At 43.0% G+C, this 22,610-nt stretch overlaps 1 protein-coding gene across 2 annotated transcripts in view; it reads right to left on the bottom strand.

The window, feature by feature from the left end:
- The window catches only part of LOC116967832 (transmembrane protein 87A-like), a 42,112-nt gene extending 21,643 nt beyond the window's left edge, over positions 1–20,469 (bottom strand). For both annotated transcript variants that reach the window (XM_033014448.1, XM_033014450.1), the window contains exons 1-12: positions 20,318–20,469; positions 17,119–17,185; positions 16,238–16,329; positions 12,683–12,802; positions 11,315–11,365; positions 10,438–10,503; positions 8,692–8,760; positions 7,808–7,919; positions 6,339–6,400; positions 5,705–5,888; positions 4,046–4,145; positions 1,235–1,328 (exon numbers count right to left, since the gene is read on the bottom strand). In XM_033014448.1, the coding sequence (XP_032870339.1) occupies positions 1,235–1,328; positions 4,046–4,145; positions 5,705–5,888; positions 6,339–6,400; positions 7,808–7,919; positions 8,692–8,760; positions 10,438–10,503; positions 11,315–11,365; positions 12,683–12,802; positions 16,238–16,329; positions 17,119–17,185; positions 20,318–20,443 (1,143 nt within the window). In that variant the 5' untranslated portion in view covers positions 20,444–20,469. The remainder of the gene's footprint in view (positions 1–1,234; positions 1,329–4,045; positions 4,146–5,704; positions 5,889–6,338; positions 6,401–7,807; positions 7,920–8,691; positions 8,761–10,437; positions 10,504–11,314; positions 11,366–12,682; positions 12,803–16,237; positions 16,330–17,118; positions 17,186–20,317) is intronic.
- Between the last annotated feature and the right edge of the window lie 2,141 nt (positions 20,470–22,610).

The following is a 22,610-nucleotide window of genomic DNA, read 5'->3' as shown; positions in this document are numbered from 1 at the left end:
AGTTAACACACTGACCCGACACAACTGTCATCCAATTTAACTTTGCTAACCTAGACACCTTAGTACAGCACTGCATTTTATTCAATGCATGAAGGAAATCCTTTATTTCTTTTTTGAAAATACTATAATCATAGGGTTGTGCCACCACACCTCACTTTGCACGTTAAGTTTGTGCAGGTGGCAGTCTTACTCAGCACTCTCACGAAAGCCCTCGGGGCCAGTTCAACAGCAGCATAGTCACAGAACTGGTGAATCAACTTTGAGAGTTGGAGGATGATTGAGATCAAAGATCATAAGGCTGACTGGACTCGAGGAGCAATAAGGAAAATAAATGACCCAGTCGACAATTAAGGACAAAACAAAGATTCAACTGGGCTCCTATGACTCAACACTGATCCAGAATCAAAGCTGGCATGTTTCTTTAACATGTCACATTCAATTTCAAAATTTGGTATTTCATTGCACACTTGTGTGTGAAAAGATCTTGGGTTTGTTAGACAAAAATACAAATTGCTTGTAGCTCAGCAGATCAGGCAGCATTCCTGGAGAATGTGGATAGATAATGCTTTGGGTCGGGACACTCCTTCAGACTGACTGACAGGGTGTGGGGGAGAGATAAGAGAAATCTAGAAGAGATTCTTAAAAAACTCTTTAAAATAGCAGAGTCAGGGGATATGGGGAGAAAGCAGGAACTGGGTACTGATTGGGGGATGATCAGCCATGATCACATTGAATGGCGGTGCTGGCTCGAAGGGCCAAATGGCCTACTCCTGCACCTGTTGTCTATTGTCTAAGAGAGGGGAGGGTCAGGCCAAAGCATGGCAGTAATATGCAAAGATCTTTGGTAATATGTGAACAGAGGTGAGGGGAGAGGAGGGTTGGGGCCTGAGCCGCTGAGTTACTCGAGCATTGTGTGTCCTTTTTTGTAAACTACCATCTGCAGTGCCTCGTTTCTACTTCTTGGTTATGTTAAATGAAGAAATAGACAGTCTCTGCAGAATCTCACACCCAACAGATCATTTACAGCTGTGTTTCCAGCTTGGGCTGTGCAGATACGCTACGTGAATTTAAATTTACGATAGTTAAAGCTGGATTACAAAATAGATTGGTTTAATTTAACAAACAGCTGGTTAAAAAAAAATAACCTTAACCAACAAGCACTGCCATACACTCTGTAATTATCATCCTCTTGCTGAATCTTATTAAAAATTCCAAGTTATCTCTAGTTTCTTACCACAGATACTCTTAGGACTCCCTCTACTGATGAAAACAGCAAGTACAGCAGGCCGATGCCAACTACTTGATATGATGTGGTTCCCAGCCGAGGCCTGTTTAAATGGCAAAGAATATTTAATTACACACACTATCTAACATCCACTTCCACAAATTACCTTGTGCTGAAGAAAAGCCTAACACAGGACACCATTCTGTCAGAGTGGAGCACTGGGTCGGAAAGAACTGCAGATGCTGGGTTAAACAGAAGATAGATACAAAGAGCTGGAATAACTCAGCGGGTCAGGCAGCATCTCTGGAGAAAAGGAATAGGAGGGTCTCGACCCCAAACTTCAGCTATTCCTTCAGAAGAAGGGTCTCGACCCGAAACATCACCTATTACTTTTCTCCAGAGATGCTGTCTGACCCGCTGAGTTACTCCAATATTTTGTGTCTATCTTCTGTTTAAACCAGCATCTGCAGTTCCTTCCAACACAGGACACAGGAGGGACCTCTTTTCTCTTTATCCATTTTACCTGCATGAACATCAGCATGGTGTTGGAAGGAAAATTAACTCGTGTTTGACAATCTCCAAGATAGCTTTAGAGCCCAAGAACATTTGAAATATAGTCAAAGTTGTAATGTAAAAAAAATGGTAGTAAACTTGTGCACAATGACCGGTAATGAGGACAAAGATAATGGCCAAGAAATGTGTTTCTCACTGATGTGGATTGATAAGAAACATTGACCAGTAGATATTCTACTTTCACCCGACTGGTCAGATGGACATTTGGTTTAATGTCCCACTTAAAGTTTAGAAGAATGAGGGGGACCTCATTGAAACATACAGAATAGTGAAAGGCCTGGGTGGAGAGGATGTTTCCATGAGTGGGAATCTAGGACTAGAGTGCATAGCCTCAGAATTATAGGACGTTATAGGAAGGAGATGAGGAGTAATTTCTTTAGCTAGAGGGTGGTGAATCTGTGGAATTGTTTGCCACAGAAGGCTGTGGAGGCCAAGTCAGTGCATATTTTTTAAGGCAAAGATAGATAGATTCTTGATTAGCACAGGTATCAGTTATGGGGAGAAGGCAGGAAAATTGGGTTAGGAGGGAGAGATGGATCAGCCAAGATTGAATGATGGAGTAGAATTGATGGGCAGAATTGCTCCCATCACTTATGACTTTCAGACCTAAAGGCAATAGTACTGGGAATCGTCAGCACAACAGTGGCTAACCAGACTCGATGGCCTTAATCTCAGGACTTTTACCTGCATCCTTGTGACACAGAGGCAACACTGTGGGATTACGGCCCGATTCTTGCATCACTCTGTGCAGTTATCCAGTGTTATTCACAGCTGCTTAGACTGGAAAACACACCTCATTTCCCACACTGCCAATACCAGCTGCTAAGTACCAAAGCCAATTTTAACACTCAAGGATAATGTAATAGAGGTTTTATAAAATGATCAGGGGCACAGATAAGGTGGATGGGTCAGGCTTTTTCCTCCAAGGTCAGTGAGATTAAAATAAGAGCGTATGGATTTAAAATGGGAGGGGAAAGATTTAAAGAGGATCAGAGGTTCTGATTTTTCTCATGAAGGGTGATGCTTATATAGAAACATAGAAAATAGGTGCAGGAGGAGGCCATTCGGCCCTTCGAGCCAGCACCGCCATTCATTGTGATCATGGCTGATCATCCCCAATCAATGACCCGTGCCTGCCTTCTCCCCATATCCCTTGATTCCACTAGCCTCTAGAGCTCTATCTAACTCACATGTAGCGAGTTGCCAGAAGAAGAGGGAGAGGTGGGAACATTTAAGACAGGTACATGAATAGGAAAGGTTGATAGGGAAGTGGGCCAAATGAATGCAAATGGGGCTAGCTCAGGTAGGCACATTGGTCGGCATGGATAGTTTGGGAAGGGCCCGTTTCCGTGCAGTATAACTAATAACACCCCCTGCTCTACCAACGCATCAATCTGAAAAAGATGGAGATTGAATGTCTTATTTTCATCATATCATCTTTTCTCATATTCCTTGATGACTTAGCTGGTGGTCATTTGGCCCACTGAGTCTATGCTAGCTCCAAGAGCAATCCTGTCAGAGCAATCTATTCTCATTCACGTGCCCTTCAACTCCAACATGACCCCACTATTATGCACCTAACCAGGAGCAATTTACAGTAACCACTTACACTCGCAGGCAGCACTGCTGAGGGATGTGAGGAAACTGGACCACCGGAGAAAACAGAGGCGCTCATAGGGAGAATGTACAATGCACACACTGCAAGGACCAGCTTGAATTTATAAAGTCATAAGGAATAGGAGTAGAAATAGGCCATTCGGCCCATCAAGTCTGCTCCGCCATTCAATCATAGAAACATAGAAAATAGGTGCAGGAGTAGGCCATTCGGCCCTTCGAGCCTGCACCGCCATTCAATATGATCATGGCTGCTCATCCAACTCAGTATCCTGTACCTGCCTTCTCTCCATACCCCTTGATCCCTTTAGCCACAAGGGCCACATCTAACTCCCTCATGTCTGATCTACCATTCCCTCCTAACCCCATTCTCCTGCCTTCTCCCCATAACCTCCGACACCTGTACTAATGAAGAATCTATCTATCTCTACCTTAAAAATATCCACTGACTTGCCCTCTACAGCTTTCTGTGGCAAAGAATTCCACTGCTTAAGCTTTAAGACAGCAGCAACACCTGCGGCATCATTCAACTATCCCAGAGGCATCCCCGAGGCTGCTTGGCTCAGCTCTGCAGTGCATGCCAGCTTTAATGTGCACGGCAAAACTCAAGAGAAACTCAGGAAAACACCTTACTTGACTATTCCGTAACCAAGTGCAGCGATAATGACCAGGATCCGAGCAAGGGTGCGCTTCACGGCTGACAGCAGCTCTGCAAAGACCACTGCCCCATGCACTGCAAACGAAAAGCAGGCTTTAATTCGCAATATTTACTAGTCAAGTCAAGTCACATTTATTTATATAGCACATTTAAAAAACAACTCTCGTTGGCCAAAGTGCTTTACATTTGTTATAAGAATAGTGTAAACAAACAAACTACATACATATATACATATAGCCCTCGCTCAGTGGACGTCAGGAAAGGCTTGGGAGTATAGATAAGATTTTAGTCTTGACTTAAAGGAGTCGATGGAGGGGCAGTTCTGATGGGAAGGGGGATGCTGTTCCACAGTCTAGGAGCTGCAACCGCAAAGGCGCGATCGCCCCTAAGCTTATGCCTAGACCGCTGGATATTCAGCAGCCCCAAGTCGGCCGATCTGAGGGACCTGGAGGTGGAGTGGTGGGTGAGAAGACTTTTAATGTAGGAGGGGGCAAGCCCATTGAGGGCTTTGTAGACAGAGAGGAGGGTCTTGAAATGTATACGGAACCGCACAGGGAGCCAGTGGAGAGAGGCCAGGATCGGGGTGATGTGGTCCCTTTTTCGGGTGCCCGTCAGGAGTCTCGCTGCGGCGTTTTGGACCAGTTGCAGGCGGGACAGGGAAGATTGGCTGATGCCAGTGTAAAGAGAGTTGCAGTAATCTAGGCGGGATTACTTACTGAACTACTCTCTTGCCCCAATCCACCATGCTAGCTCACATCATTAAAAAAAAATCCAGCAATAAAAAAATACAGATGGAGTAAAATCAAAGACATTTTTAAAGTTAATTTCTAACCCGTGCTCCTGAGCCATTATGGATTTGTGATGGTGGCTGGACCAACAAGTTCCTGGAGCATTTATTCAGCCCCTAATTGTTGGACGTCCATCGCACCACATCTGAAACCTTGCAGCTTTCAGCAAACCACCCAAAAATCTGGTTTCATCTTTCCTTGGCCACTGAGGTCCAAAGACCAATCCATTTTTGTCAAAATCAAGAAATGGGACATATAGGGATATGGTTGTTTAAGAAGGAACTGCAGATGCTGGGAAATCGAAGGTAGACAAAAATGCTGGAGAAACTCAGCGGGTGAGGCAGCATCTATGGAGCGAAGGAAATAGGCAACGTTTCAGGTCGAAACCCTTCTTCAGACAAAGTGTATGCAAACAAGGGTTTCGACCCGAAACCTGACCCATTTCCTTCGCTCCATAGATGCTGCCTCACCCGCTGAGTTTCTCCAGCATTTGTGTCCACCTAGGGATGAGAGTTATCACCTGATACACAACATTGTAGTCAAGACAATGAGTGGGAGCCCTGGTTGCTTAACATCCACCCACTCCACTTCTGAACCCATCAACAAAATTAACACGTGTTCAAGAAGGAACTGCAGATGCTGGAAAATCGAAGGTACACAAAAATGCTGGAGAAACTCAGTGGGTGCAGCAGAATCTATGGAGCGAAGGAAATAGGTAACGTTTCGGCCCAGAAACGTTGCCTATTTCCTTCGCTCCATAGATGCTGCTGCACCCACTGAGTTTCTCCAGCATTTTTATGTACCAACAAAATTAACACTGCGGATTTGCTCGGAAAAGATATATACCTGATACACCCAGCCGTGAGATACTTTGGAATTCTGCATAGAAGACGGCTTTTTCCAGCATTCCAAGCAAGATGATCCCTCCAATCCAGAACTGTATCCTCAGCAAATCCTTCCAGTAGCAGGCTAAAAGGAGGAGCCAAACCAGACTGTAGAGCACGTAGATGATACACATCACCATGTAAAACTGCAGGAAGATAAACAGCAAGTCAGGCTTGTATGATCCAACCTATGTAACACTTAGGGCAATTAACACCATGCACACAACATAAGCTGCACGGAAACAAAATGGAGTAGGAAATATCTTAGGATTGTGTTTTAATGTCTGTTGTATTCAGCTTCGAATTCCTTATTGAATTTATTGGTGGCCATCTTGTAATTCCTTCAGGTCACCGCCTATATCTGCCTCCATTTGCAAATGTGTGCACAGAAAATCTGACTGCCCTGATGATAGATTATGTGTTCGGTTGGATTTTTGCAAGCAAATCTTTTCATTACTGTTTGGCGTTTAATTACTGTCCGGCTGTGATTATTTCATCAGTTCAATTTTGAATTCACTGAAATAACCAGATGGAATTAATTATCCTTTAAAACAATGTTGGTAAACTGCTGCCCATGAGGCTTGTGCAAAACTTACGATCATTAGTGGCCATTGCGAGGCAGAGATGTATCCATAGGGTCCTACCATTTCCACTTCTACTGCAAAGAGATAAATGATAGCAATCAATACAGAGGCCAGGGTATGAAATAGGCTTATACAAACATGCATATATTGAGGCCACATACTCATTCACACATTGAACATTCCCTTCATTATTTGCATTGGAATGATTTATGCAAACATTATTGATCTGGGCAATAATCTATATCTCATCAAGAATCTATATCAACAGGTGGGATCTGTAGCAAAATTTAGTTATAACATCTGAACAAAATAAGCCACAGTGACGGGAGGAACAAGGACACCAGCCAGTGAGAAAATAAAATGCTGCCACACAGTCTTACGTAAAGACCATCTACCACATAACCAAAACGTGGGACTCAAAATGCAGGCCTTTGATGAGCTGCGATCACCATTTCATAATGTGCACTCTCTACACCATATCTGGTTGGAGCAATGATACAAATATCATTTCACGTAGAAACAAGGAAACGTCGATGCTAGGTTACAAAAAAAAGTGCCGGAGTAACTCAGCAGCTGCGGCAGCATCTCTGGTGAAGATGGATAGATGATTCAGGTTGGGACCCTATTAGGTAATTTAAACCACCCCTCCCTCTCAACCACCCCCCCCCCCCCCTCCTTTCTTCTATCTACCTGCTTCTCTCTCCAGTGCCATACCTGGACTTGCACCCATTTCTTCCCTCCCCCTCTCTTTCCACCCAAATTCCTTTCTCTAGCTTCACAACTCGCCAATCCTTTTGTCTCACACATTCATCTTTTTATTTCTGCAATCACCTTCCTATCAAAAACGTACCTCACCGACGTCCACCTATCACTAGCCAAGTTTTGTTCTGTTCCTTCTCCCTTCCAGCTTCTACCCTCCCTCCCCCCACACAATCAGTCTGATGAAGGGTCCCGACCCAAAACGTCACTCACTCAAGATCTCCAGAGATGCTGCCTGCCCCACCGAATCAGTCCAGCATTGAGCCACTCCAGTTATTCATGCTTCCCAGATTTAGTCCCAGTGGTCGTTCACAAGCAAAATAATACATTATACCAACCACTTTATCACAAAGCCATGTGTAAATTTAAATAGCTAAAAAACAAAATGGTACTGAAAGCCTGCCACCACCTTAATAATACTTCACATCTTGTCTCATCTACCCATTCCTCTATTCCAAGCTGTAAAGAGCCTTGAATTTTTCCCCCCAAAATTTTTGCAATCAATTGATTATGTTCCATTCTGCTTTCCCAGTTTTTAGCTTCACAAAAGATAAAGATTGGGGGCCCAGGCACAATTGATGCTCTTGGTTACAAGAGACAGTGGTTGTGGACTGTAACGGTAAAATGATTTCTTCAATCAGACCCATTCCTCTGCAGCCCACTTCTACCTTGTTTGAGATAACAATGTAGTGTATTACTTTACTGTTGTACTGGGAACCTACAAGTTAGATGCCAATTTCTGTTTCCAGGGGAGTCAACCAATGGCTTTTTGACTTCAATGATGAAAAGGTATGGAGCATCCTCCCAGGTCTTTGCCACGGAGTCCCGTAAAACCTGTCAACAGAAAGGAATTTAAAACAAAATCAATTCACTGTCAGCAGACTTGAACAATTTAGAATTCATCTTTAGCTTGTTTTAGAGATACAGTGCGGAAACAGGGCTTTCAGCCCACCAGCGATCCCCACAGATTAACACAAAGCTGGGTGGCAGTGTGAACTGCGAGGAGGTTGCTATAAGTCTGCAGGGCGACTTGGATAGGTTGAGTGAGTGGGCAGGTGCAGTATAATGTGGATAAATGTGAGGTTATCCACTCTGGTGGCAAGAACAGGAAGGCAGATTATTATCTGAATGATAGGAAAAGGGGAGGTGCAACAAGACCTGGTGTGCTTGTACACCAGTCACTGAAAGTAAGCATGCAGGTACAGCGGGCAGCGAAGAAAGCTAATGGCATGTTGGCCTTCATAACGAGAGGACTTGAGTATAGGAACAAGGAGGTCCTACTGCAGCTGTACAGGGCCTTGACGAGACCGCACCTGGAGTATTGTGTGCAATTTTGGTCTCCTAATTTGAGGAAGGACATTATTGCTATTGATTCAAGAGGGAGTTAGATTTAGCTCTAAAGGCTAAAGGAATCAAGGGATATAGGGAGAAAGCAGGAACAGGGTACTGATTTTTGATGATCAGGCATGATCATAACGAATGGCGGTGCTGGCTTGAAGGGCCGAATGGCCTACTCCTGCACCTATTTTTTGTTCCTATGTTTCTACCAAAGACTTAAAGACGCGTGCTCTTCAATGGTTGATAACAAGAAAGTAGAAAAACATACTGGATGTTTGATTACTCTGCTGGTCTTATTTATCTTTCGATCTTCATTCACCGATGGTTTGTTAGCTTTCTGGAAAAAAAGACAAAGATTATTGTTTGTCGGTATTTGCCCGTTTCTTGTCAACTTGAAGAAGCCACTTTACTGTACCTCAAAGATTTCTGATCTAAACCACCCTTAGAGAAAATGGCCCAGCAAGTCTTGGGTTGCATATACCGAGGACCCACTGAGTACTATAACGGAAAAAAGAAGAAAAAAAACCCAAAAAACTAGAGACAGACACAAGGAATTGCATATGCTAGTTTACAAAGAAATACACAAAGTGCTGGAGTAACTCAGCAGGTCAGCGTTTCTGGAGAACATGTATAGATGACGTTTCTTCTACGGAAACGTTACCCACCCATGTCCTCCAGAGACATTGCCTGACCTGCTGAGTTACTCCGGCACTTTGTGTATTTCTTTGTAAACCAGCATCTGCAATTCCTGTATTTATACTATATTTGTTATTTATCTTCACACTGTGTTTTTGATTTTCTGTTTTTGGATTGAACTATGTTTTTAATTTGTGTCTCTGTGATGTCTTTATTACTTGTTATATTCCGATTATATGTTATTCCGAATACTATGTAAGGTGTCCTTGAGATGTCTGAAAGGCGCCCATTAAATAAAATTTATTATTATTATTATTATTATTGAACATTTTCTTTTTTTCCCGTTATATACAATGTTTACATATTCACATATTCTGTTGCACTGCAGCAAGTAAGAATTTCATTGTCCCGTCTGGGACTCTTGACAAGTCACAGTGCCATTCGTTGTTTTGGACACCCAAGGTATGTAAAGAGTCACCACTTAAAGGGTGCTAACAAAGCTAGAAAATATCCCATTTAGGTTCAACTTCATTGGAAGTTTCAATCCCAACTAATCAAGGTACAAGTGAGCAGTAATCAGAATCAGAATCAGATTTTATTCGTCAAGTATGTTTTGCAACATACGAGGAATTTCACTCTGTAAAAAGATAATTTCAGAAGTGTGAAGGATAAAACATAAATATAATGGGGTCAATAACCTGGAGGAAGATAAATAAGAAAATAAGTAACAAAGATTGTGGAAGATGTCGGGACTTCCTCCGATAGATTCTGTCAATACATCTGCGCCAAATGGTGAACTATTTTTCCCCACAGATTAGCTTCCAATACCAAATAAAATCTTCACATTTTCACTTTAAGTTATTAAACAGATTTAATTAATTTTTGAATTGATAATCAATATTAAAAATCATTTTAATAAAGATTCATAAAAAAAGATCTTGCTGAAAAGATACCCTAAATATCCATGACAGCATCTTTAGACAGTAAAGACATCTTTTCACACACAGAGAGTGGTGAATCTCTGGAATCCTCTGCCACAGAAGGCAGTTTATTGGCTACATTTAAGAGGGAGTTAGATGTGGCCCTTGTGGCTAAAGGGATCAGGGGGTATGGAGAGAAGGCAGGTACTGAGTTGGATGATCACCCATGATCATATTGAATGGCGGTGCAGGCTCGAAGGGCCGAATGGCCTACTCCTGCACCTATTTTCTATGTTTCTATGTTTCTAGTACTCACACCCATGGACCGTTGGTATCGGAAAACATATTCCAGAGGAGATCTCGGCTTAATATTTGCTCTGGCCCATGATTATACTGCATAATAATGCTAAATAAATACCTGATATTGTCTATAAATACATCATGCACACTAGTCATACCTTCCTGCTGACTGCTTCTCTTTTGGACATTGGTTTGGGATTGGGCTCGGGTTCAGGTTGAATGTCCTGCAAAAAATCATTTAAACAACATTTAGTGGAAGAATTGCCGCATACAAAAGGTCACATGGCACAAATGACAATTTGATCAGGCAGTGAGGAGACGAGCTATTTAAACCGTAGTTCAGTTTCCAATTTATACAGATGTCAACTGGCATAGTAAGAAGGGTAAAGCAGATAGATTAGTCAATTTTGTACTTGTGCTTTTACATATATAGCTTTGAAGCATTGTAGTGGCACAGACATCGGCATCTGGGCGGCACGGTGGCGTAGCGGTAGAGTTGCTGCCTTACAGCGAATGCAGCGCCGGAAACCTGGGTTCAATCCTGACTACGGGTGCTTTCTGTACGGAGTTCGTATGTCCTCCCCTGCGTGGGTTTCGCCAAGATCTTTGGTTTCCTCCCACACTCCAAAGACCTACAGGTATGTAGGTTAATTGGCTTGGTAAATGTAAATATTGTCCCTAGTGGGTGTAGGATAGTGTTAATGCTCGGGGATCGCAGGTCGGCGAGGACCCGGTGGGCCACAAGTGCCTGTTTCCGCGCTGTATCTCTAAACTAAACATCCATCATGGAGCCTAAAATGGAACATCAGTACCAACATCCCTGGGACAGCTAGCTCCGCATTTCATTGGATTTTGTAGGTGATTCATAAAAAGATGCTTTTATTCCATTGAACAACAGACATTTTCAGAACTAGAGACATGAGAAGAACAGATTTCAAAAAGGTTACAACATTAATAGAACTTAGCAGAGGTTAAATCACTAGCATAATGACATAAATTGGAGAACTCAGCAACTTATTAAAAACTTTTTATTACCGGAGTCTCTTTTTTCAATAGCTCTGGTTGGTCAAATAATTTTACTTGTAGCTGCAAAAGAATTCAAACAGATGTATTCAGAATTGTATAAAACATGCTTGCATACACAGTGCCCTCCATAATGTTTGGGACAAAGACCCATCATTTATTTATTTGCCTCTGTACTCCACAATTTGAGATTTGTAATAGAAAAAACACATGTGGTTAAAGTGCACATTGTCAGATTATATTAAAGTGTATTTTTATACATTTTGATTTCACCATGTAGAAATTACAGCTGGAGTTCAAATTCACTGCAACCGCAACGTTCCAATCGATCGCGTTCCACAAAAACCCACTCGCAAGATGATTAAAATGTCCCTGAATTTACGGGAATTAAGCATTAAATTCCTTCCATTTGGCCTATAAATTCATGACAATGAGATTTTAAAATCATGTTATATTGTGAATTATTGTGTGAATGTTATTTGGACACTTAGGCTATTTAAAAATGTTAACCTTTTCTTAAGAAATGGATAGATGTTTCGATCTAGTAATTGAATTTTGCAATTAGCTACGATTAGGTAACTAACTAATTATATGCTTTAATTTCAGGTCATCCAAGTAAGATTGTTTCATATTTGTTTCAGAATGCTTCAATCTATAACAACTGAAAATTTCATTCAGTTCTCTTAATTTTTAAGAAAGTTATGGGCTTTTAACTGTCCTCGATCACAGCTTTTGAGTTAAGTCAATGGAAAAGCAATAGGGAACAAGATGCTAATTTCAGAGTATGAAAATGGCCATAACTTTTTTAATACTGAAGATGTGAGAGTGAATTAGGTGTCAAATTAAACTTATTTTTATGCTTTATCTGATGGGATAAATTGCAGACTTGATTTTTAAAATCTCAACATTTTGTGACATTGCTACATTAAGAAGAAACAGAGTGCTGCTGAGCTTACTAATTACAAAGGGCCAAGGAAGACCTCCACAGCTGATGACAGAAGAATTATTTCTATAATAAAGAAAAGTCCCCACACACCTGTCCGATAGATCAGAAACACTCTTCAGGAGTCAGGTGTGGATTTGTCAATGACCACTGTCCGCTGAAGACTTCATTAACAAAAATACAAAGGCTACACTGCAAGATGCAAACCAACGGTTAGCTGCAAAAATAGGATGGCCAGGTTACAGTTCGTCTCATCTGTCCACAAGACCTTTTTTCCAGAACTGTGGTTGCTCTTTTCAGTGCTTCTTAGTAAACTGTTAGCTGGCCATCCTATTTTTGCAGTTAACCATGTGGTAAAGTTGGACGAAGGGTTGGGGTGAAGTTATTGAACTGAAGAGAGCATAGAATATTAACATGCCAATTATAATGTTACCCACCTGTCCAAAAGTTTTGTTATTTCGACATACAAAGGTGCTGTATTGATGAAGTATGTAATAACCATTTCCACCAATTTCCTGCACAATCACAGAGCCAAAGTATTTTGTTGCCATTTCATCCTATGGAGGAAAAAAAACAAGAATTATTACTGAGAACAAGCAAAGAATACGACGAACCTAAAAAATACTATGAAATATTCATATACAGTAGTTTGCATTTTGTCAGCTACAACATGGCTTAATCATACGGAGATAGATCATAGAACAGTGGTTCTTAACCTGGGCGTCGTTTGGGTCTTTGCCGGGGACATGAAGGGGTCATAAATAACATATCCATTTGTTGAGCCCATGTTTAGGAACTAACAAAGCACACTAACAAAACTACATACCACATACAGTGTTTTGTTCACGTATATGCATACATATGCCAAAAAGGTTAAGAACCACTGTCATAGAACAACACAGCTCAGGAACAGTTCCTGCAGCCCGCAATGTCCATGCTGAACATGATGCCAAGTTAAAGTAAGCTCATCAGCCCGCACATGATCCATATCCCTCCTGTTTCTGCATATCCATGTGCCTTCCGAAAAGCCACTTAAATACCACTAGGGTATTTGTCTCCACCTGGCAGCACATCCCTGGCACCTACCCTTCACCTCTTTAAACATTGCCACAATCGCCTTAAAGTCATGCCGCTGGGTTCTAAACATTTCCACCCTGAGAGAGAAAGGCTCCAACTGTCTGTCCCATCTATGACTCTCACAATTTTATCAGGTGTCCCCTCAACTTCCTACAATCCGGAGAAAACAATGCAAGTTTGTCTAATGTCTACTTGTAGGTAACACTCTCTAAGGCAGGAGCTTTCTGGTAAACCCTCTTCTGCGCCTTCACCAAAACCTCAACATTCTTCCTAGAATGCGACAAACAGAACTGAACACAATACTCCAAATACACCCTGACCAAAGTCCTAAAGCCAGCAACATCCAGTATGATCAACGAAGACAAGCATACCATAAGCCTTCTTTACCTCTCCACCTACTTATGTTGCCGCTGTCAGCGAGCTCTGGACTCGGACCCGAAGATCCGTCTGCACATCAAAGCTCCTTTCCCAGCAACCCTTAGGAAGTTGTTTATTTATAATGGAAAGCTGGAAGACCGCCTGGGTCAAGACGAGATGGAGAGACCAGTGGATATCAGCAGAACCATCTAGGCTACACCATTACATCGATGACCCCATGGACATCCATTGCCAGGACCTGCCCCGAAAGCAGTGGACAACCCTCAACCACTTGAGGACAGGCGTCGGACTCTATGGAGTAGCGAAGAAGAGGTGGGGCCTCGTGGACAGCGACTCTTGCGAGTGTGGGGACCCAACACAGACAATGGAGCACATAATCACCAGTTGTACCAAACACCGGCCACCGAATGGTGAACGAGGTCTGATTGACCTGGACGATGACACGTTGGCCTGGCTCGCCTCAACGGAGCTGCAGGTCTAAAAGATACACGACAGAAGAATAATAATGCTGGGAAACTACCGTCCATCTATTCCCCAAGACATGAGGTTGATGACATTCTGCAATATAGACTTTTAACCACAAAATGGCACTCCACATGTTTAGAGATTATCACCAGCTGTTTGAGGACAAAAAACAACCACTTTATTCTCAGCAACCGAAATGTTAAAATTTCAAAACTTCAAAACATGAGCTGTAAAGTGACATTCATAAATCCTTCTCCCACTGATCACAGAAAGCACTTTGACGCATGGCTTATTTGACCCATTATAGGCACAATGAAGTTCACAGCAGGCAGTGTTAACAAAAAATTGCTTTAGTTCTTTCATTGCCTTGTGAGGCTTTGAAGTAGATTTTTATTTTTCTGTAATTATTCAATATACAATATATTATTACATGCCATTTGAACCTCAGTGAGGCTCAAATGAAACTCCGTTTCCACAGCCATACAAACAAAGACAATTCCTACAAGACATACAAACAATTCAATTTACACAAACATCCATCACAGTGAATCTCCTCCTCACTGTGATGGTTATAGCTTCTTTTTAACAGTAAAATCTTAGGCAGTGACTGTTCCAGAGGTTGTGCAATGAGTGTTTACATAACGGTTGTGGGCAAACCACATTGATGCAACAGCCAAGGAGCAATAAGCAACACTGACACCTCTACTTCTTTTAGAGACTGAGGACATTTGGCATATCTCCAGTAACTCTTACAAACTTCTACAGATGCACCATAGAAAACATGGTGCTTTAGGGAACAGTTCTGCCCAAGACCGCAAGAAATTGAAGAGAGTTGTAGATGTCGGCCGGGTTCATCGCTCATTGACGCCATCTATACTTCACGCTGCCTTGGAATAGCAGCCATCATTTGGGCAGATGATACAGAGAATTTAAAACATGCACCACCACACTCAGGAACAGCTTCTTCCCCTCTGTAAGGCTTTTGAATAGTCCTTCCATGAGCTAGGGTACTGTCCGATACACATGCACCTATTGGGCTTTATCTATACAACCGATATTCTAAAATGCTGAGAATTACATTCTGCATCTTCCCCTTTGCTCTATCTATTGTACTCAAGTTTGACTTGATTGTCTTTGTGTAGAGTATCTGATCAGATAGCATGCAAAACAATGCTTTTCACTGTACCTCCACACCTCTGACAATAAATATAATAAACCTAAAATAAAATTGCACAAAGAAAAGATGCAATAAAATGAAATAAGGTGGAAAGAAAGCGACACAGTATAATGGGCTTGGTTCCAATCACAACTCTTTTTCAACAGCAAATTTATAAAAATAAGCAGTGGGATTGGTTCTGGAATGGCCAGTGGCTCAAATGCCAAGGGGGCTTGCACATTGCATTCAAAGAAGAGGGCCTCATTTTAACATTTCATATGAAAAGGGGCCTCTTTGGAGTAATTGTAAGGTGACAAGGAGGCACTCATTCAAACCCATAACCAGAAAATGAAAAATTAACTCAGGGAGTTCAACATAGGAAAATGAAGGTGTTTTAGAAAAATATCAGGGACTTCAACATAGAAAGGTGGAGTTGTAATGGACCCGTCTCACTTTTTCGGCGACTGCCAGCACCCGTCATAGGTCGGTACAGGTCACCGAAAATGTTCAACGTGTTGAAAATCCAGCGGCGACCAGAATAAGGTACGATTCTTTGGGCGACTACTCACGACCATACAGGCTTCACCCCGCGACATGTCGCCAGGGTGTCATCTGTATGGTTGTGATTAGTCTCCTCGTCACCCAAAGAGTCGTAGCGTCTTAGTAGGCCCATTAGTCTTGGAAGAGGAGGCAGATAAGATCTGATCTGTAATTACCTTGCAGTAGTTACATATAATAAATAACAAGTTTCTCCTCAACTCTGAGACCATAAATTTTGGAGATGCACAGAAGTCCACAAACTGAGCTAACAAATTAGATGCAAACTACATTCCAATGATTTGAAATGCTAACCATTTCACATCAATATTTACACTATTAATGTTTTTTATTTAAATTTCGGTCAAATATCACTTACATTCACTGAAAAGAATTCATCATAACAATGGGAACTCCTCAAATACCACGCAACGCTCAGATTAACTGGAGAGTCGCAGTTCACATTTGTCCCTGAAAAGCAAGAGAATGGCAACGGTTAACTTCTAGGTGAATATCACAGTTACAATACAATTTATTTGTCATTTGAACCCCATTGAGGTTCAAACAAAATGTTGTTTCTGCAGTCATACAAACAAGAACCAAGACACAACACAATTTACACAAACATCCATCACAGCGCATCTCCTCCTCGCTGTGATGGAAGGCAAAGACTTATCTCTCCCAGTTAAATATTGAATCAGAGCTGTGCAATAAACGAGTCTCCTGATCTGGCTGTTAATGGCACAGAATCCAGGCAGCATTTAAAGAACAGGAGTCAGCGCAATGGGTGTTTCCATAACAGTACATTCAAAGACTCCATTTATAATCCCATCGGCACCACTCCACCTCAGAAAAGCAGCCAAGGTAATCAAAGATTTATCCCACCCATCACTGTCAAGGTATAGAAGCTTGAAAGTGTGCACCACCAAACTCGGGGACAGCTTCTTCCCCTCTGTTCATTAGGCTTCTGAACAGACCTTGCATACGTTAGGTAGACAAAAATGCTGGAGAAACTCAGCGGGTGAGGCAGCATCTATGGAGCGAAGGAATAGGTGACGTTTCGGGTCGAGACCCTTCTTCAGACTTTAGGGTACTGCATATACGTTAGGGTACTGTCTGATTCACCTCTACCCCATTGAGGACAATGGGGTATTGCTTGACTCTGTAGTCTAGTGTGGTGTTACACCAGGGATTAAAGAAATAAACTCCAATCTATTCCACCCTCAATACACAATGTAGAGTTAAAGCCCGGCTACTCACATTTGAGTTTAATGTAAGAATTGTTAAACAAAGTCTTTCGCAGTGGAAATCGTGTCTGTGACTGGCTCTGCAAAGAGATGAAAACAAGAGAAAGTTATACTAACACTAATTTTGCCCTTTGACTTTCTCTTAGAGCTATACAACATGGAAACAGGCCCTTCGGCCCAACTCATCCGTGCCAACCAAATTGCTTAACTGACCAGTTCCACTTACCTGGACGATATCCATCCAAATCTTTCCAACCATATCTCACATCATAAACTGGTTACAAGTTTAATATTGAGTTAGAATGCTACCAGTGATCTATCAGTAAATGTTTAAGAAGGAACTGCACATGCTGGAAAATCGAAGGTACACAAAAATGCTGGAGAAACTCAGCGGGTGCAGCTGCATCTATGGAGCGAAGGAAATCGGCAACGTTTCGGGCCGAAACCCTTCTTCAGACAGTGAATGTTCTTTGGATGAGTCCTGGTGTTGCATCACAGGGTATTCAAACTTCAAAGTGGACTGATGGAGGCTGGTTTAAAATGAATGTCCAATTCTGATCTACCCTTGCATTGCATATTCAGGACCTAATGATAATTTCAGACAAAGATTGAGTTGAAACTGGGCTAAGTTTTGCCCTTTGTCGAGAGCGTTGATTGCAGTGGCTTCACGTATCAGATAACAGATAGGTGGAACTGTAGATCTGTTAGCTTTGGTATTACTCAGTCATTTATGCTATTAATGGTTAAATCATTGATTGATTGTTCCGATATCTCTCGAGTAACAAATTTGGAGGACTGGTTAGACTGGTATAGATTAGTCATTGAAGTTGAGAAGAATGAGAAGTGATCTTACTGAAATACAAGATTCTTAACTGCAAAGGTGTTTCATCATGGGAGAGCCCAGGATCAGAGGGCATTTATTATTAGGATGAGGATAAATTTATCTTAGGGCTGTGAGCCTTTGGGACTCAATGCTAAGAGCATTGCAATCCGATTTATTGTGCATACTTAAGGCTGAGATCAATAGAATTATAAATGGTAAGGGAATCATTTCAAATATCCCTCGATGTTGTTGTAGTGGCCTGTTTGGCATGTCATTGATGATGGCATGTGCCTTTAAATTTTAGACTGCCCATTATATTGTGGGTGGGATTTATGATGTGTTTTTGGGCATGTTTGGAGCTAAGATGCTTGCGCAGTAGTTTAGTTTGTAGTGTATTTTGGAGCGAGTGGGGAGATGGTTAACCCTTCGAACATGTGAGCCATAAAGGAGATCATGCGAGGTCTAAAGGAGATCATGCCAGTGTTACGGAGACACGAGGAGTTTTCTATTGTTTGAAGTAATAAGCTGGAGGTCGATGAAGATTGTAGTAACGAGTCGGAAGAAATTTGGATGTACCTTACTGTTTTCTATTAACAATAAAGCATTTATTCATCAAAAGACTGTTTTTAAGCCATATATGTGAAGAAGCTTTGAAGGTCTCTTGCATGCGTATCGAAGATATTCCACCTTATCCATGCTCATCCTAAAGGCAGCTAGGGAGTTAATTTCTCGAAAGATGTGAAAATTTGCCACTATCGTTGTTCTTTCAAGGTAATGATTCTTGCTGGTTACAGCTCCTTCATAAGTCTGGTATCCAAACAAGCAGTTATTCTTTGCACAAGCTCAGGCTACAGGTTACTTAACTGAATTCCGTGAATGTTAGGTTACATAGGAATTCACTGCTCCTCAGAATCATCAGCTATAGCAACCATACATCTCACTTTTAAATGATCAGACACTAATTTTTTAACTATGTCCTTTTATTAGTGACTTTCCCCACATGAAAATATCTCAACATCTCCCTCTCATTCCTCCTTGGGAACTTGTATGTTTGAATAATGTCACCAATATTCTTCCAAATCCACAGAATACAGAACTACACAATTACAGGGACACTGTACAAACTCAGTATCACAGCCAGGTCCTAAGAGTTGTGAGGCAGCAGCTCCAATTGTTTCTCCATTGTGCCATCACATCGACGGTTGGTAGGAACACAAAGGTTGTTGGTGTTGAGGTGAGGAAAGGGAGATTCTTCCTCCAGGTGGGAAGAGGGGGGAGAAAGAGCAGAATTACAGGAAATAGGGCAAATTATGTCAAGAGGCTATCAATTGCAGTGGAGGGGAATTACTGCCTGGTATTCCCAAATGAATACAGAGTGTATAATAAGCCAAGCAGATGGTTTGCTGCCTGGCCATTTACTGTGCAGAGATTGCCTATCACAGTCACTTACAGGCACAATGTGACCCGATATAGAGGGAATAATCTAAGCACTTTCTTCCGTTCCAATATTTCAAGCCGTTACTAAAACCTCTTGAGATTGGTGGGCCAAGCAGATCAGAGAGGAAGTAGGTGTGGGGATGCTCACTAACCAAAAACACAGAAAAGTACAGCACAGGAACAACCCTCAAGCTGTGCCAAGCATAATGCTAAGATAAACTAACCTCCTCTAACTGCACATGATCTATATCCCTCCATATCCACAAGCCTTTCTAAATGCTTCTCATACACCACTATTGTACCTGCCTCCACCATCACCATGGCAGCACATTCCACCCTCTCAGTAGAAAACATGTCCACACTTTGACCCTCTCAACTTAAAAGATATGCCCTGTAGCCATTGACATTTCCATCCTGTTTTAGCCCACACCGACCAAGATGCCCAACTGCACATCCCATGTGCCCTAATTTGTCCCCATATCCTTCTAAACCTTTCCTATCCATCCTGTCCTCAAGGGCTAATTCTCGCTTCACAGAACAGTGCAGCAGCCATTCTTCTGAAGTGTTTTATCTCACAACTCCTGGGACTTGGCTTTGAAACTGAATTTGCACAGACTCCCTGCAACTGTGGTTCTGTATTGTTTGGATTCGGCAGAATTATGGATGACATTATTCAAACATACAAGAGGGAGATGCTGAGATGTTTTCATTCTTCTTCTTCTTCTTCTTCTTCCTAGTCCCCCAGCTCTCATCTTATTCCCACCGCTGGTCGGCACAAGGCACCAGCCCGCCCTGGGCTGAGCTGAGCTGTCGTGACACTGCCGGGGATGGGGAGCAGCGGACAGGGGGCGACCAGCCTCAGCCCCCAGGCCCAGGCTGATGCCTGGCGTCTCCAGGCACTGTCACTAACGCCAATTCCCCCCTCCCTCTCCCTCCTCCCTTGGCTTCCTACCCCGGTTACGCTGATGCTCCATTTGCCCGGCTCCGACACGGCCCCGGTGAAGTCGAGGCCGCAGCACAACACCGTGAACAACCACAAACAGAGCGAACTCCAGCCCCGCCGCCTCCTCGCCGCCATCTTGTTTACACTCTGACCGGAAGTCCCCGGTCACTCGGGGCCAGCGACGTCAACACGCACAGACCAGCGTGCCGCTTTGTGACGTCAGCACGCCACCCCTCCCCCCACCCCCACCCCTCCCCCCACCCCCTCCGGCCGACTGCGCAGACTCAGTGCCGCCCAAAGATCTTTGGTGCCGCCGCCGCCGCCGCCGCCGGGTGATGTGACGTCATGACGGGATGCCAATCACGCGGAAGTCCCGCCCCTCATGGCACTCTTCACCAACAGGCCCTTCGGCCCCACTCGGCCATACTGACCAACATGCTTCATCTAAGATAATCCTATTTACCCGCGTTTTGTCAAGTCAAGATGACTTGGAACCCTCTCCAAGACAGACGTGAAGCTCACCGTTTGACCTGTTTTTACAAAATGTTAAATGGTCAGCTCGACATCGACTACAAGACCTACACCAAACCCAAACCAATTAGGAGCAGACGAGGTTATTCGATCCAAGTTGTGATCCCAGCTACAAAGACAGATGTGTACAGCAATTCGTTCTTGGCGGATGTGCAGGAGTGGGCGCTGTCTGTGTATGGCAGCCTGCCCGCAGTCCGTCTCTTCACCTTTTTTTATTTTAAGTCCTGTTAAAAAAATGTTTGTTAGTTAGTTGGAGGTCTTTTATGTGGTGGGTGGGGGAAACTTTATTTCTTAGTCCCCTACCTGGTCGGAGAGGCAGCATCCCTCCAAGCTGCTTCTTCACCCCGTCCTCGCGGCCTGCCATCGAGAGTGGAGCGACGTTTCCTGTCGGGACTGGCTGGGGCTACAGCTTCGGCAGTGGTGCAGCGCTGGGATACCAACAGGGAGCGGGCGATGCCTTACCGGGTCGCCATGCGGTAAGCTCCGGAACGTGTGGCCGCCAACTCCCAACATCGCGGAGCTGTGGCTGCGGGCGTCCGGCGCTGGATTTGGAGCGCCGCGGAGCCAGGGATCGAGTTCACCGGGGTCGGAGCTTCAAACGGCACGGCCTGAGGGCTACGAGTGCCCCGGTCTCCAGTCTCCAGGGAGGAGGCAGCCGCTCCAGATTTTCCAAGCCGCTTGAGGAATTGTTTCACCCGACGCCGGAGTTCCATCTTCTTGGCAAGAGGGCCCTGAAAACTGGCTGCAAGGCCACAAATGGGCCCCGACCTCGGGTGTTTCAGAGGAAGAGGACTTAACTTTCTGGTGCCTTTCCCCACAGTGGAAATTTTTGATTCTGTGGGGAGACGTTTGTGTTGAACTCTATAATGTGTTGTGTTCATTTTCTTTATTTTTTTTTAACCTTTTTCTATGGTATGGAAACTTATTATCTATTTTATGTAAAGCACTTTGGTGTCTATGCTAGTTGACTTAAAATGAGCTATATAAATAAAACGTACTAAAACGTACTTCCCCCGAACAATTAAAGCATGGAATAATCTCCACCCAACTATAGTTACCCAACCAGATGCAACTAAATTTAAAGTAGCTCTTTCTTCCCAATAACCCTTTCTGGCTTAAGCCCTCCCTTCACCACCTCCAGTTTAAATTCCATTTGGAATATTTTTGAGGACCAAGAAACCAAGAAGAAGATAGTCAAGAGTGTTTTATTGACAGGACAATGAAATTATTACTTGCTGCAGCAGAACAGAATATGTGAATATTCCTTCTCCCTCTCAACCTTTCCTATCTGTATACCTGTCTTTTAGTTTGTTTGTAGAGACAGCGTGGAGACAAGCCCTTCGGCCCAACTCGTCCATACTTACCAAGATGCCCAATCCAAGATAGTCATATTTAGTCGTGTTTTGTTCATATCACACAAAACCTATACTATACTAAACTAAACACCACCATCATATCTGCCTCAACCACCCTAGAACCATATTCCTTACGCACGCACGCACACACACACACACACACACACACACACACACACACACACACACGCACACACACTCACATTCACACTAAAAAGACAAAAATTGCTGGAGTAATTTATCCAACCAGTGTATCAAATCACGAGAGGAATAGATCGGGTAGATGCACAGAGTCTCTTGCCCAGAGTAGGGGAATCGAGGACACAGTTTCAGGGTGAAGGGGAAAAGATTTAATAGGAATCTGAGGGTTAACATTTTCACATGAAGAGCGGTGGGAGTATGGAACAATCTGTCTG

This window comes from Amblyraja radiata, chromosome 41, assembly GCF_010909765.2.
Source record: "Amblyraja radiata isolate CabotCenter1 chromosome 41, sAmbRad1.1.pri, whole genome shotgun sequence".
NCBI lineage: Eukaryota > Metazoa > Chordata > Chondrichthyes > Rajiformes > Rajidae > Amblyraja > Amblyraja radiata.
This window is presented reverse-complemented; position numbering and strand designations above follow the sequence as displayed.